Source organism: Melospiza melodia, chromosome 5, assembly GCF_035770615.1.
Source record: "Melospiza melodia melodia isolate bMelMel2 chromosome 5, bMelMel2.pri, whole genome shotgun sequence".
NCBI classification, from domain to species: Eukaryota; Metazoa; Chordata; class Aves; order Passeriformes; family Passerellidae; genus Melospiza; species Melospiza melodia.
This window is the reverse complement of record NC_086198.1, coordinates 18,171,600-18,185,957: the sequence shown is the minus strand read 5'-3', so window position 1 is coordinate 18,185,957 and position 14,358 is coordinate 18,171,600. Positions and strand designations below refer to the sequence as shown.

The 14,358-nt window shown below is 41.9% G+C and overlaps 1 protein-coding gene across 4 annotated transcripts in view; it reads left to right on the top strand.

The window, feature by feature from the left end:
• LEF1 (lymphoid enhancer binding factor 1) overlaps positions 1 to 10,689 on the top strand; it is a 70,132-nt gene extending 59,443 nt beyond the window's left edge. For all 4 annotated transcript variants that reach the window (XM_063156464.1, XM_063156465.1, XM_063156462.1 and 1 more), the window contains one exon: positions 9,579 to 10,689. In XM_063156464.1, the coding sequence (XP_063012534.1) occupies positions 9,579 to 9,658 (80 nt within the window). In that variant the 3' untranslated portion in view covers positions 9,659 to 10,689. The remainder of the gene's footprint in view (positions 1 to 9,578) is intronic.
• Positions 10,690 to 14,358: the final 3,669 nt, after the last annotated feature.

The following is a 14,358-nucleotide window of genomic DNA, read 5'->3' as shown; positions in this document are numbered from 1 at the left end:
GGAAGGATTTTTTTTGCAGTTGATGTGGCCCAACAAACTGTTTGAAATAACTTTGATTTATTGAAGAAATAAGTGTTATTTATTCTCTTCTTTTGAAATCAACCAAGAGTGGAATTAAACCTGATAATGCTAAAAAATAAATTGAGGTGAGGCCAGGGAGGGAAGGGGAAATGAGGAAAGCTAAGATAAAGGACAATATAGAGATCACCTGTTGAGCACCTTTCTGAAAGATGAGTGGTGTTTTTTTTACTTTAAGCACAGCTTTCTAGGGGATTTGTAAATAGAACCAATTCTGTCTTGGAAGTGGAGATTTCTAGTTTCCTATCCAGTCTGACTTTTGGAAGAAAAAACCCAGTGATTTTTAGCATTTCATGAGTATTTTGAAATCAGCAAGGAAATAGAAGGGTACTAAGAAAAATTCCTCATTGTTCTGCAGCATGGAAATACTTAACTTCTTATGACTTGCTCTGTACAGAACTCTAAAAGGCTCATCATTCAACATATGGCAGGATGCAATTGGGAAACTACATAATTTAACATTGTGTTTTGGCATATCTTCAAGGGCTAAAAAGAGTGATAGAGAAGCTTAATAGACATCTGAAAACCCGTGAGAAGTTTATTTGTGGCTTGCAAAATTCCATGACAATTAGCATCTACATTAGCAAAGCTTTCAAAACCAAGAAAACTTGACTAATACTGATTTGCAATCAGAAGTACTTAAAAGGATCAGATTAAGACCATTTAACTTTGAAGAATGAATTATCTTAACATTTCAAACTTCCTATGTGGAAATTTGAGCCAAATTTCAGCACAGAAGTGATTCTTGAGCAGTAGTTTATGACTGGATTATGTTTTCCCTATTACGTAAAAATAAACTGGAGTGAGGCTGTGAAAGCAGACTATAAAGTGGACCAGTCCACAGCCAGAATAGTGTGGAAAAGAAATGTCTGATGACTGTGGTTGTGGTTGACCATGGGTTTCTGGCCAGCATCTGAGAAAGGAGATGCAAAGAGGATGTGGTACCTTCCTTTCTGAGGCATGTTTGCAAACCTGGGTTGTCCGGTGCTCTTGAAATTGCTGCTGGAGTAGTTAAAATTGAAACAAATGCTCCACCCCTTCCCCCTTCCCATAGCTCTTGACTGCTCAGAAGCTTTAAACAGAGCTTGGAGAACTTGCACAAAAGTTAGTCTCTGTGAGAATGTGTGTGGTGATGGTGGTGCAGAGATTTGTCCTGATTTGCTTTAAAAATTGCTTCCTGTGTGACCCATATTTCCCTATTCCCCAGTTGTCTATGAATAGTGGCCTTCAGCACAGGCAGGAGGGACAGAATGAGCAGAAAAAAAAATTTCTGCATCAAGATATTTGTATTATTTCAGATAGGTATAAAATTTCCATAGAAAATGAGTATAGCCCTCAGACAGATCCTGGCTAGGATTGAAAGGGATCTTAAAGATCATCTAGTTCCAATGCCTCCCGACCATGGCCAGGTACACCTTCCACTAGACCAGGTTATTCAAAGCCTCATCAAATCTGGCCTTGAACACTTCCAGAGATGGGGCAACTTCCCTGGGCCTCACCACCCTCACATTAAAGAATTTTCTTCCTAATATCCAATCTAAACCTATCCTCTGTCAGTTTAAAGCCACTCTCCCTTGTCCTATCACCACATGGCACTGAAAGAAGTCCCTCTCCAGCTTTTCTGTAGGCCCCCTTTAGGAACTGGAAGACTGTTGTAAGGTTTCACTGGAACTTTCTCCAGGCTGAAGAAGCGCAACTCTCTTAGCCTGTCTGCAGAGGAGAGCTGCTCCAGCCCTCTGAGCATCTTTGTGCCCTTCTTTGGGATCAGTCCAACGAGTCCATGTGCTTTTACTGTTGGGGACCCCAGAGCTGGATGTAGCACTGCAGGTGGGGTCTCACCAGAGCAGAGCAGAGGGGCAGAATCCCCTCCCTTGCCCTGATGGCCAAGGTGCTCTGGATACAGCCCAGGATACAACTGAGTTTCTGGGCTGTGAGTGCACATGGCTGGGTTTCTTCCACCAACACCTCCACCTGCTCTCAGTCCATCCTCCACCCAGCCTGTATTTGTGCTTGGGATTGCTTTGACCCAGTTGCTGGACCTGGCACTTGTCAAACCTTATGAGGTTTGCACAGCTCACCTCTCAAGCCTGCCCATGTCCCTCTGGATGGCATTCTGTCCCTTCTGTGTGTCCCTCCAGCAACTTAATTCTGATCTGACATCGATCTTGCTGGGGTGAAAGACAGAAGCCCTCCTCTCTTTCAGACTGTCTGACATCAAGGAAAAGGTCAGAAGAGCAAACCTGAAGAGAAGCCATGGCTTTACTCTTCTGACCATGCAGGTGGCAGGTACAGAGGGGCACTGACACCTGCTGGGAGAGGTCATCAGAGCAGACCCAGGTCCCTGCTTCCCATTATCATCCTGGTGGAGGGCCCTTGTGAAGGGAAGGAAGGAAGGAAGGCAGGAAGGAAGGAAGAGCTATTTTCAGTGCAATCACGCTGTGGGAGGCATAAGTGAGGGTAGTAGCAAAGCATAGGTTTTACAAATTAAAGAACACAGAACACTTTCGACTAGATAATGAGCATAGATATGGGATTAGAGAAATAAGAAAAAATGTTAAGGATTTTTGCAAAATAAGCACAGTGCAGTCAGTTATGAAGCTTTTCATACTTTAAATTGACACTGACAAATGGAAAAAATAGGTAATTCAGGAGGTCGATGTATATGTTTGTTTTGTTGGAGATACTCAAGTTGCAGAACCTACTGTGAAATTAGAGATGCTGAATGAAGTTTGAACTTAACCACTTTTACAAGTGATTAAAAAACCCCTTATTGTTTCACTTCTGAGGTGTTAGCAGTAGGTGGCTTGGGCTAGAATGAAGGAGAGCAGTGGAACAACTATTGTTCTAACTCTTCCTGTGGGATAGGGTGGGGACAGGGAGTTGACTGCTGGTGCACCATTCTTCTCTGGATAACAACGGTATATTTTGGTGGATTTAGTAAACTGACCACCAGACTGAGAAGTCTAAGGTCATGAGAAAAACTCTGTAGAAACAAACTGTTTCATAAATAAGATGTAAGGTTTTGAAATGTTGTTTCATTTCCAATTGGAAGCAAACTATAGAATTTTAGTGGTTTTCTCAAGTCTGCATTGCAGTTTCACTTTTTTTAGTGTATTTACATGAAAAATTTCAAAATGAGTTTTTGATACTGTGTTCCTGATGAGCTAGAAAGCAAGTTTTTATGGCACTGTCAAAGTCTTTCCCCTTTGTTTCTAGAGACTAAGCTTGGGTGAAATCTGTCTTGTAATTTCAACAGAATTGTATTAAAATGTAGTTCTATCAAAGCTTAGCATACCCTAACATACCCTAACACTGAGTTTTGCTTCCATTTGCCTCTGATTTTAGAGATTATGATTAAAGAGTTCTTCTGATATACGTGAATGCAAACCTAGCCATCCTGAAGACAAAACTAACTAAAAGAACAGAACAAAACCAAAGAGTATTAACCGTGATATTGCAAAAGTCACTGCTAACAGATCAAACCTTCTCATACCAGTCAGTTCCTTAATCCCCTATTTTATGAATTTTTTTATGCAAGTCATCTTTTAAATCTCTGACCCTTTACCTGCGTGTTAAGATTGCACCATGCAGACAGTTTTGAAAGCTTGCAGATTGGAAAGCTGTGTACAAGGAAGGAAGCTCATAGCATGGCCAGCTGAAGCACCATTGTCTGGCCAGTTAAAACATGAGCCTGGTGAGTCAGTGAGATGTTATGGGCTTTAGTGAGAGCTTTCAGAACAAGAGCTTTCAGCTCCTCCTTCCAAGGGTAGGAGCAAATGTTGGAAGCATTTGTGCAGTGAAGGTGTCACTGGCACTGGGGTGTAATGTGTGAGAAGGGTTAGAGGCAACTGAGGAAAATGGTACCAGCAACCATCTCTGAATTGCTGTTCTTGCCACAGGCATCAGTACAGTGGGATCAGGCCTTAAAGAGAGTTAAGTAGGCTTAAGTGAGCAGAGAGACATAATTTCTGGAGTTGCTTCCTCCTTGCGAAAGTCACAGGATATGTGTTCCCTCATTAATATTAAGTTGTATCAGAGTTAAACTCAGGAGTTATGAGAGCCTTGTATCTATCCTTCATCTCAGGGATACCTGAAATTGCACGTGGTAAAATATTATTCCCAAAATAACTACACAGAATTGGTTTCTATGGTGTAAAGGCAAATGCACACACTAGATGGGACTGCATTTTGGTGAATAGTTGGTTTTCTTCACATATGTGGGTCTTTTGAGGTACCCAAACTTCCTGTTGTGTGTTTTGGACCAGAAGAGATTTTATGATAAGTGCATCCAAGTGAAGGTGGTATGTTTGAATTCTGTGGTGGTTTCTGTGTACTGCTGTCTTATGCTTTTAGTGTTGCTCTGTGGGTGCCTGTGCGTAGAAGAGTTGATGGAAGCTCAAGAAGTTATTCAGGTTACATCTGACTTGCCTTTGGTTTCATGAAAGCAACTACTTAAATTATTCCATATATCAGAAGATTTAACTGTTGAGATAGTCTTTCCAAGTACTGTAAATTCTAACCTATGTTTAATTGTGGCAGACAAAAGAGATCTAAAGAGGAAACTGTACCCGCGTTATTTCTTTCTTCTGAAAGAATCTTCACTTATTTCTTTACCAATACCTCATGTTCTTTGTTACAGCAGGTGAAAACTGAAGTAGCAATTTCAGTGCTCCTAGCTCTCAGTCTAGAAAACAAATAATTTTAAAAATAGTCTCCTGAATATTTATTATATGCCATAAATATACAGAAAGGAGACAAGCCTGTTTCTTCCTCCCTCTTCCTCGCCTTTAGGATACTGTTCCTCTTTAAGAAGCTGCTAGAGACAGCTGTCTAGAGGCAATCTGGTTTTTATTATAAACATGGTGCCTCTCTCCCCTCCCACACCCAACAGGAAAAGCATGTCTTGGGTCTTCCAGTAAGATAATTTAAAAGATTCTAGCTAAGTGATAAAGCTGGTAGTTTTGTGCTGCCTACACTGGGGGCCTTTGATAAGAGCCACACCTGCTTGGCACCATTGCCGTCAGCTGCACAAAACGGGAACCCTAAAATACCTGGGCGTTTTCTGTGTTGAAACTAATCTGCTCTGGAAGAGGCCTCTGGCTTGGGAAGGTGGGGGAGGAATATTCCTGCTGCTCACTTAATGCATCTAGCTGAGGTCAAACTGTGAGGACAGAAGTTAGGACTCCAGGCTCCACCTGTAGTCAATGAGGAGGTATTTTAGGGGCAGCTAATTCAGGGCATTTAAAACAACAGTGAATAATTTGCTGTTGGAGTTTCCGTTCAGTTAGCAGCAATGGACTGAGGTTAAAAGTAGCAAGGAGGATAGAGGGGTTAGACAGACCAAGAAGAACTTGATACTAACTAACATAGTCTCAACATGGCAGCATCTGTTACAGTTTTATGGTACAATTTTGTGTCATTTCTTTGGATACAAAGGCAGCTTAAAAAGTTTTCTCTGCTGCCTGCTGGTATCCAGCTCTTACAGAGAGGGCTTTTTCCTATCTCCTGTAGGTCTCTCCATCCATGTTTTGTAACAGCTTGTGGGACCCTGCAGCAAATTGGATTACTTAAATGACTGGGGTTTTGTTGGGAGGTGCTTTTTTTGTTTAGAAACAACAAGGGTTGTGGAGTGTTTGTTTGTGTTTGCCCTGAACATCTCAAGGATCTAGTTTGGGCTAAACCCACAAACCATGGCACAGCTGGGCAGGAAGAGGAGCAGACGGCAGCGCCGGCTTCTATCTGCTTGTGCCTGAAACCCTCTCCAACTCTGCTGTTAAAGAAAATACAGAGGGACTTCACAAACACCACGAACTGCCCTGATAAATAATGACCTGGTTTTGCATAGCTGGCTTTCTGGAGTATTGAATAAACCATGGCTGGCAGTAAGTCGAACATATCTGTTTTGGACTTACAAAGAAAATGACAGTTTCAGCTTTTGGGTCCCTGAATGTGCCATGTTGTTTGAAGCACTGTATTAAAAGACAGGTTTGGATATGAACTTTTTTCTTTAAAAAAAAAATACATGGAACTTCCTGTTGTATGTAGTCTTGTCTCTCCTTAGAACTGTATCCAAACAATGTGATAGGAAAAGGTGTAGGGAAAAAAGTACTTCGTTTAAAATGTTTAATATCCCTTGCCCTCTGTGAAGAGTTAGGTATCTCTTTTACTCGGTACTTATTCCTGTATTGATCCGGACGTTCCTGACTTTCTTCAATAACCTTTTCTGATTAGCATGACCTGGATGAAGCTGCATAATTCTCTCCCTTGTTCTAGAAAAGTTAAAAGATCAGAGGAGGAGAACAAAACTTTTACAGACCCAGCCTTCATCCATCTCATTCTGAAGCATGGGGAGGACTTCAGATCCCCTTGTGATCCCCTTAGCCACTGAGCCCAGGCTTGCTAGGAGAATTTAGTTTTACTGTAGCAATTCCTGAATTAGTTTTATCACTTCAATAGTAAGGCTTTTCTTTTTGCACTTCATTATTCTTGAATCTTATGTCTGTTTCTTACTCGAGGTGTTGTTTTCTTTTTCTTTTTCCCCTTTCCTCCTGCAGTCAGATGTACACTGCAAATGGCACAGACAGTGCCTCCTATTGTGGCTCAGGCTCAAGACTTCACATATGTAAAATGTGACTTGCAGCACTTTCTTTGAAGCCTAACCACAGCCAGGGAGCTGTAATTGCAGTCTTTGATTTGTGCCGACTTCGCTTGTGGATTGGGCTTTGCTAGGGCATGCCTCGCCTGGCGAGACTTCAGCTGCAGCCCCCCAGTGAAGCCTTAGATGTGGGAAGTCTTCAGTCTCCTTAGCACATGCCTGTGGTTTCTTGAAAAGAATCCTGATTTGACCTGTTTTATATCTGTAAGGCAACACCATCATCACTCGTATTTTTTAGGTATTATTTGGTTTATCAGCAGTAGAAGCAATTTCCAGCGTGTAGCCTTAATGTGCAGCCAGGGAAAGGCTGGGTTCTAGATGCTGTTTTCAGGATAGCTACTCTATAATTTGCTGAACTGCTTGGAAATAAAAATACGTGGGGCTTCCCTGTGCCTGTCCCCTTCCAGAATCACCGTGGTGTCTGCAGCCTCTCTGGAGGAGCTGGGCATAGTTAGGAGCTATGGAAAGGAGGCAGGCGCTGCAGTGCTGCCTCTGGATTGAGAAAGAAGCAATGGCTGCTCTTGGAAAAAGCTGAGGGCCAGAGCAAGGCCACGGTCGCTATTTTAACCTCCTGACTTCAAAGACAGCTTGCTGGTAAGGGAAGGGGGGAGGAGGCAGGGAACCATCTCAACAGAAGAGCATTTCATTTCCTTCAGTGAAGTAGACATTCCTGGCTGCTAATGGGGAGTTGCTCTGAATCACAGCGCTTGTATCAGACTGCTGTGAACTACTGGCCTGGCGCCTCAAGGCCATTCCTCAACAGGAAGCTGAATGTTTTCATGTAAGACTGAGAGGAAAACCTTCCCAGGAAGAGCAACCTGGACCAAACCTTTGAAAATCTGGGATGAAAAGGCACAAAATAAATATAAAGCTGCAGGGTGCTCTCCCCAGTGTTGCTCTGCTGTTTGCTTGGCCTCTTTCGTGCTCCTTGGAAAGGTAGAGCCCTTCGTAGCTCTTTGATCCGCACGTGTTACGGAGCACTGTGCTACTTTATAAAAAAGTAAAAAAAGGCAGGAAGCTCAGGAGGCTTTTTTTAGTTGGGACATGGGCTGGTTTTATGAGGAAATAGGAATTGAATTAGTCAATACAGACCACCTCTGTTAAAACTGCTGGTTTGCCAGTGGACTTTTAGCTGTTCAAGAGGCCTCAGTGGCTTTAAATGTCCTTTTGTGGCTACCAGCAGCAGGTGTGAGCTATTTCTTGTGTATCGGGGATGGCACTACGTAGGCAACAAGGGAGTCTGCATTAAATCTAAGCTATACAGAGCAGTTTGCTATCAATACATGCTGGTCTTTTCTACCTTAGTCTGCAGCTAAAGTTAAGTGTCCTCAACTTTCCTTTCTGCTGTAATAATAGCCACATGGGTGACCTCTGATAAGGAGTCAACTTGTTTAATAAGATTTTGGGACCTCAGCTTATGCTGATTAAATTCAAAGGGTACAAAATCAGTTTTAGAGGCTTTCTAGCCTGGACTACATGAGGCAGTGTAGCTCCTTACTCAGGAGCTGCCACACTCGTCAGCCACTATGAGTGAAACACTTTGTGTGGCAATGGTTTACAGGGAAGCTGCAGCAGATGGGAGGTGGGTGCTTAGTTATAAATGGCCCTGGTTAAATACTGCTGAAATGTAATGTAATGTAAATTTTGCTGATTAACTCAGCTTGTAGCTCTTGCAGGCTTAAGCAGTCTATCTATCATGATTAGTCTAAGAGAAGCTTAACTTGTGGTTTAAACCATTTCTTCATAAACTTGTTCTGTCTTGCCTTGTCTGACTCAAGGTGCTGGCAGTGTATCTTTATGTGACTAAGCATTTTGTCTTTCTTCTGGTGAAAATTCGTTTACCTTCTCCACTGAACTGCATTCTTGTGCTAATTTTGATCACTCTCAAAAGCTTTGCTCACCAAACCTTCTATTTGTTAGGCAATTGAGCAGTACATGGAGACCTAGAGGTTAATGTTGATTTTTCTGAAATACCAATAATCCCCAAACAGTAACTGGAGAGCATGTGTCCATGTGTGGAATAATGTCTGACTTGTTAGAAAGATTTTGGGTGGAGACCCTCTTATAACTCACTTGTCTGGATCAGAATGGCAAGGGTGACGGTTGAGTTGGCAATTTCATAAATCAGCTGATGTAACCTAGACTGTGCTCCTCTGGATCAGCAATTCCTATTAGGCCTGTACTGTGGGCCATTTCACATGCTTGAAGAATATAAATCTCTTCCAAGATCTAGTGAACTTTACTGCTAGGGAGGAGGCCCATGGATCTTACACAGCTGGAAGATGTTCCCTACTCCACTGAAGAGCAGAATAAATCCTCCCCAGTCATGAGGATGGATGGTAGAATCAGTGTTCACACAAGCCTCATCCACCACATTCCTCTACCAAACTGCTTGCAGAAGACAGCATTTTTTCATGTGTGCAGGGAGTAGAGCCTGAGGCTCTGAAATAGAGGTTTAATTGACCTCAACCACTGCACTGCAGTACTAAAGCCTGAGGATGTCTAATTTTGTAATGGTATCTGGGTCAAATGTTGTAGATAAATGAAATCCACTACTAAAGGGAAGAAATTCTGTAATATGCTGGATGTTTGAAACCCCACCTTTCTAGTTGGTATCTCTTTACAATGCAAAGTACTTTCCATAAATATAGTTGCAAACTTCAAGCAAAAGCAAGTAGTAATAAATTCTGCATTTAACTTTGACATTGTAATGCACATTCCACTAATAGAGCTGTAAGAGTTACAGTGACCCATCACCAGCTTGTTTGAAGAATTTATTTTTTTTTAAAGGCTCCAGATAGTCTTTATCACACACTCTCTCTCTCTTTCCTCCCCTTTGCTGTAGGTGGGAAAAGAAATGCTTTCTCAACTTGCAAAGCAAAGGCGGCGACACCAGGACCCCTTCTGGAGATGGAAGCTTGTTAAACCCTAGGTGTGTCCTTCATCCACACAGACCACCCCAAGGAGTCTGTCTAGGATGTCATCCACCCTGATGTCACTGCTAGAGACACTGAATCATAAAGACAATCACTGCCAAAATCCTTCACTATCACGAGGTCCAGCCCTGATATAAATAGAGCAAATGAGCTCCTGGGTCAGCAGAGCAGCTTTTGTCTTCACCTCTGCCTTGCACTCTTAAGCCCCCATCTCATCTGTGTCCATATTGAGTCAGCAAACACAGTAGCATGGCTGTCTGTGCCTGCTTCAGCCAGCAGAATTCCGTACACCACAGCTGCCCCACACAGCACATCAAGGGATGGAATTTGCCTGGACCAGGATGACGCGCTCAACCTTTTTATTTAATGGTGCGACAGGATCAATTTTGGTTTTAGCTTTTTTTAAGAAACTTGAATGCTTTTATATTTTAACTTTTAGTTTGTAATTTCTTTGGTGTATATTTTACTAGGTATGAGCTTAAACAAGTGTCAAAAATCTGAAATACTTTTTAAGTAAAAGGAGGTTTTCTTTTTTTTTTTTTTTTCTTCCAGAGGAAAAATCTGTATGGAAAAAAGGTGGCTGTTTTGTTAAACTATTTGTAACAAATAGTGGCCTCTCAGTCTATATAATACAGTGTCCTATAGAACTAAATAAATGTAACAACAGTCAGCTGGTCAGTAGACATGTTAGTCTTGCATCATCTACTCTGTAAACATAAGCAATACATTCAGCAAATCTGACTGCAGTGAGTTCTCCTTCTCACCCATTCCCCTTCTCCTTGTAAAAAGCCCAGCACTTGAATTATTACTTCAATTGTTCTGTATTTGTATCTGTTTTTGTTAGCCTGTTAGTGGGATTTTATGCCAGTTGTTGAAATGAGCATTGATGTACCCATTTTTTAAAATAGTAAGGCACAGCCTTTGCCAAAAATACTGTCAACCAATTTTTTTTTGTCATTCCAGTTTGAGTTAATGTGCTGAGCATTTGTTTTTTAATAAAAGCTTTGTAATAAAATGGAATTTAACTGTCTTTAAAATTGGATTAAAAAAACAACCAAAAATGGGTTTTGGTAGAAGCAAGCTCAGGAAGGCACAGTCACTTGTAAGGCTGAAGACTTTTGGCTCAGTCTTCTGTTGTAGGAAATACAGTGTGTCTGGCTGTTTGCTCACCTGAAGTGATTTTGGAAAATGACTTTTTCTTTGAAAAGTGAGAAGTCTCAGATCCATAGCAAGAATAAGGAATGGGGATGGTCCCTTGTGCTCTCAGTTAGCTTTGGCCTAAGCGGAAGTATTAAGGATCCCTCCATCATCATTTTCCTAGCAAAATCTTAGGGAAGGGAAGTGGTTTTAAGCTGATGATTACAAATAAGGATTTGCTTCTTTCTGGATGCGCTCCATGCCCACACAAGAGGTAGAGGCTTGCAGTTAAATTTGTTGTAGCTGTATAAATAATTCCTCAGTCAGGGACTGAAGCTGGCTGCACAATCAGCTGTTCAAGGCCTGGTTTCATGGTCTGAGATCCAGAGTCAGCATGGCCTGCCTACTGCCAGTGGTGCCTGGGAGATGTTCCTGCCATAGCAAGCAGCACAGCTGCCTCACCTCTACTAAGGGATGTAAAAAAACCAGACACTGGAGCCACAGGTGGAACTACTCCACCTGTTTTTGAGTGGGAAAGAAATATTATGAACTGTACGTTGAATCAGCATTCTTTATATTCCAGTTCCCAAATCTTGTTTGGCATGAGACTGGACTGAGTCAAGCTTAAGCTACAAGAAATGACATAGGTCAGTTACTGCCTAAGGAAGCTTTGGAATTGAATTGTTTATAAATGACCCTTTAACTCAGTTGCATAAGAAATTTCATAATTAAAAATGTTATAAAACAACTTCCTCTTCAACCAGTGTGCACTGCACACATGCCCAGTTTTAAGGCTGTAACTAGCATATTAGTTCTTGCAATATTTATTTCTAGCAACTGGTGATTACGTTAAAAAAAAAAAAAAAAAAGAAAAACAAGTGACCAGGCTCTCAGATGGCAGGAGAAAATATCTCATGAGAGAATAGCAACTGTATACTGGAGTTTTGCAAGACTTGGCTATGTTTCCATTCAATTATCCCAGCCTTTGCTGGAAACCTGTCTGGCTTTTGGTTTGGGGTTTGGTTTTGTTTTTTAAAGGGGAAAAAGGCAAGTACTTAGTGCTGTAATTGTTCTAAATCAAAGATTACTGCAGTGAGATCTGCAAATTACATGTTCCAAAGACAACAGTTCTCTTTAGAACTTTATAAAACATGACTACTGTTTAGATTTTGTAATGGCTATTTAAAGAGCCATTTATCCATTCTGAAAAAAATTGTTCCAAATGGAAGTGTCAGCTTCATGTGGCACATTGTCCCCAGTACACTGTTGTGAACAGTTGCCTGCCTTAAGGACGAAAGGTTTTTCAGCTCTAATAGTGAAGAAAAAGAATTTGGGAGCTAAAAATAATACCTCTGCTGTTAACATACAGTGAACAAGCACCATGTGTTGGGCTCATTCATAGATCAAAGACCTTTCACACACAGCAGCTATGGGAAATGTTAACTTATATGCAAGGCTTAGGATTCTGCCATGAGAGCACCTGAAACAGAGTAACACTGCTATCCTGGAATACCCCTGTGACTTGGGTCTGTGTCCACTCCCTGCTAATTGGCATTTGTTCCTGTGGGACTGAGAGAGCCCTCATTGCACTGTGCCAGCTGTCAGTGGAGACACATGAGCTAGTAAAGATGGCCAAGGATGATGGTGCTACCCTGGCAGTAAGACTAGGTTTAAATCCTTGTGACATGGAACAAATTATTCCAGGTGAGAATCAAAACCAGCACCTAAATTCCTGATGTGCAATTTAGGCAGACATCAGAATCTAACCTTGTCTCTTTTGGGTGCCTGAGGAGATGATTATCATGTATTTCCCACAGAAAACATCTTCAAGGATTTAAATGTTCCTACCTAAAGGCTGAGTTAATTATCCAGACACTTCTGTACAAGCACTCACAAACCACTCTCTGCCCCCACACTTGGTTCTGTGCATGCACTAAAAGCAGTTCTTGCATGGATCACAGCATGGGTAGTCTAGTTCATAAACACAGAGCCTAGGAAGCGCACAGCCTTCCCCCTCCTCTCACCAAAACCAGCAGATACAGAAGAGGGGAGTTGAGCCAGGATTATTTACAGCTAACCAGGCCAACCTCACAGGATGGTCTGGCTCCTCGGGCTTCTGCATCGCCTGGACCAGAGCCATTTTCCCTGTGTTACATAAAAGAACAATGCTTCAGCTAACTTTGGCTTCTTATGTAGCAAGTGATGACAGATTCACTAGTTGTGCTTATAGGGACTCACCAGCTCTACTGAATTATCTTCTGTTGTAGTTTCCACTTTGGATTAGGCAACAGAAAAGGCAGTCAGTTTGATGGCTGGGTCAATTTTGCAAAATGTAGGACCTTAAGGACCCAATGCTTGCTCCAGGCTCTAGGACAGCAGAATCCACAGCATTTGTCTGCACTCCTTTGAAACCACTGCAGTGCACAAGGTTTTGAAGCAACCATTCTGTTTCCTGGTGGCCTCCTGCTCTCATCTATGTGGCAGCTAATCAGGCTAAAGCAAGACTGGCAGAAAATGAAGGACACTACTGAGACTTAAGAAATGCCCTGTAACCTCTCCCATAAGGCAGCTGCAGGTTTTTCCCTTCATTTGCAAGGGGACTAACATGCAAGGGAAGCCTCTCCTTCAGAACAAGGACCTAACACAAAGTAGAACAGTAGAGGGGAAATAAGTAAGTCCATAAATAGCCAGAAGTCTGTCCGCTATGAATACCTTTCTCCTAAGTCAGGTCAGTGAAAAACTACTGGGCTAAAAAGGAAGGCAAAAGGAGAAGCTGTAACAGGAAAATGGTTGGCTATAAACACATTCCAAGATGAAACCAAAAACCTAGAAAGTATGCCCAAACACATTCACTTCTCCATGACACATCAGGAAGAGAAACTCTGGATTAGTGTATGAATTTACCCTTTGAGTCTCCTCATAGATATGAAGCTCAAGTTTAGAAAGCCAAGCAAGCAAATGGGTATCTGCCGAGGAAAAGGAACATATGTGCCAGAAATAGGGGAAATGAACCTCTTAATCACCAGGTTTTGGCCAGGTCAAAATAAGGACTCCCCATCCTCCTAGATAAACAGTCATGCCTTCAGGCCTGGATTTTAAATGATGGCTTCTCTTTGGACACTCCTCCTGCAACAACCATGCCCTCCCTGAATCACAGATGTCTGCTTGGCTGAGATAACAGTCACTGCATACCTGGTCTGGGAACCTTAAAAAACCAAGGTTTTCTTCCTGTGAACACTGTTCTACAAACCACATTTTGATAAACTCACCCATCCCACCTTCCAGAAACCCAACAAATGCAAATAAGCAACAGGTTCATTAACTTGCCAGCTACGGAAAATCAGCATAAACCAACAGAGCTAGGAGAAGAATTTCTGCTTCATACTAGAAGAGCAACTCACCCAAGAAGTGGTCTGTTCACTGTGCTGAGAAAAGGTAACTGACATAATAAAATCTTCAGCAGAATAAGAAAAATAACATACTCCAAAACTTAATGATAGTCAGAAGAGTTATTTGGACAGGCCATTCTTTGAATTTGTATAAATTTCCTAC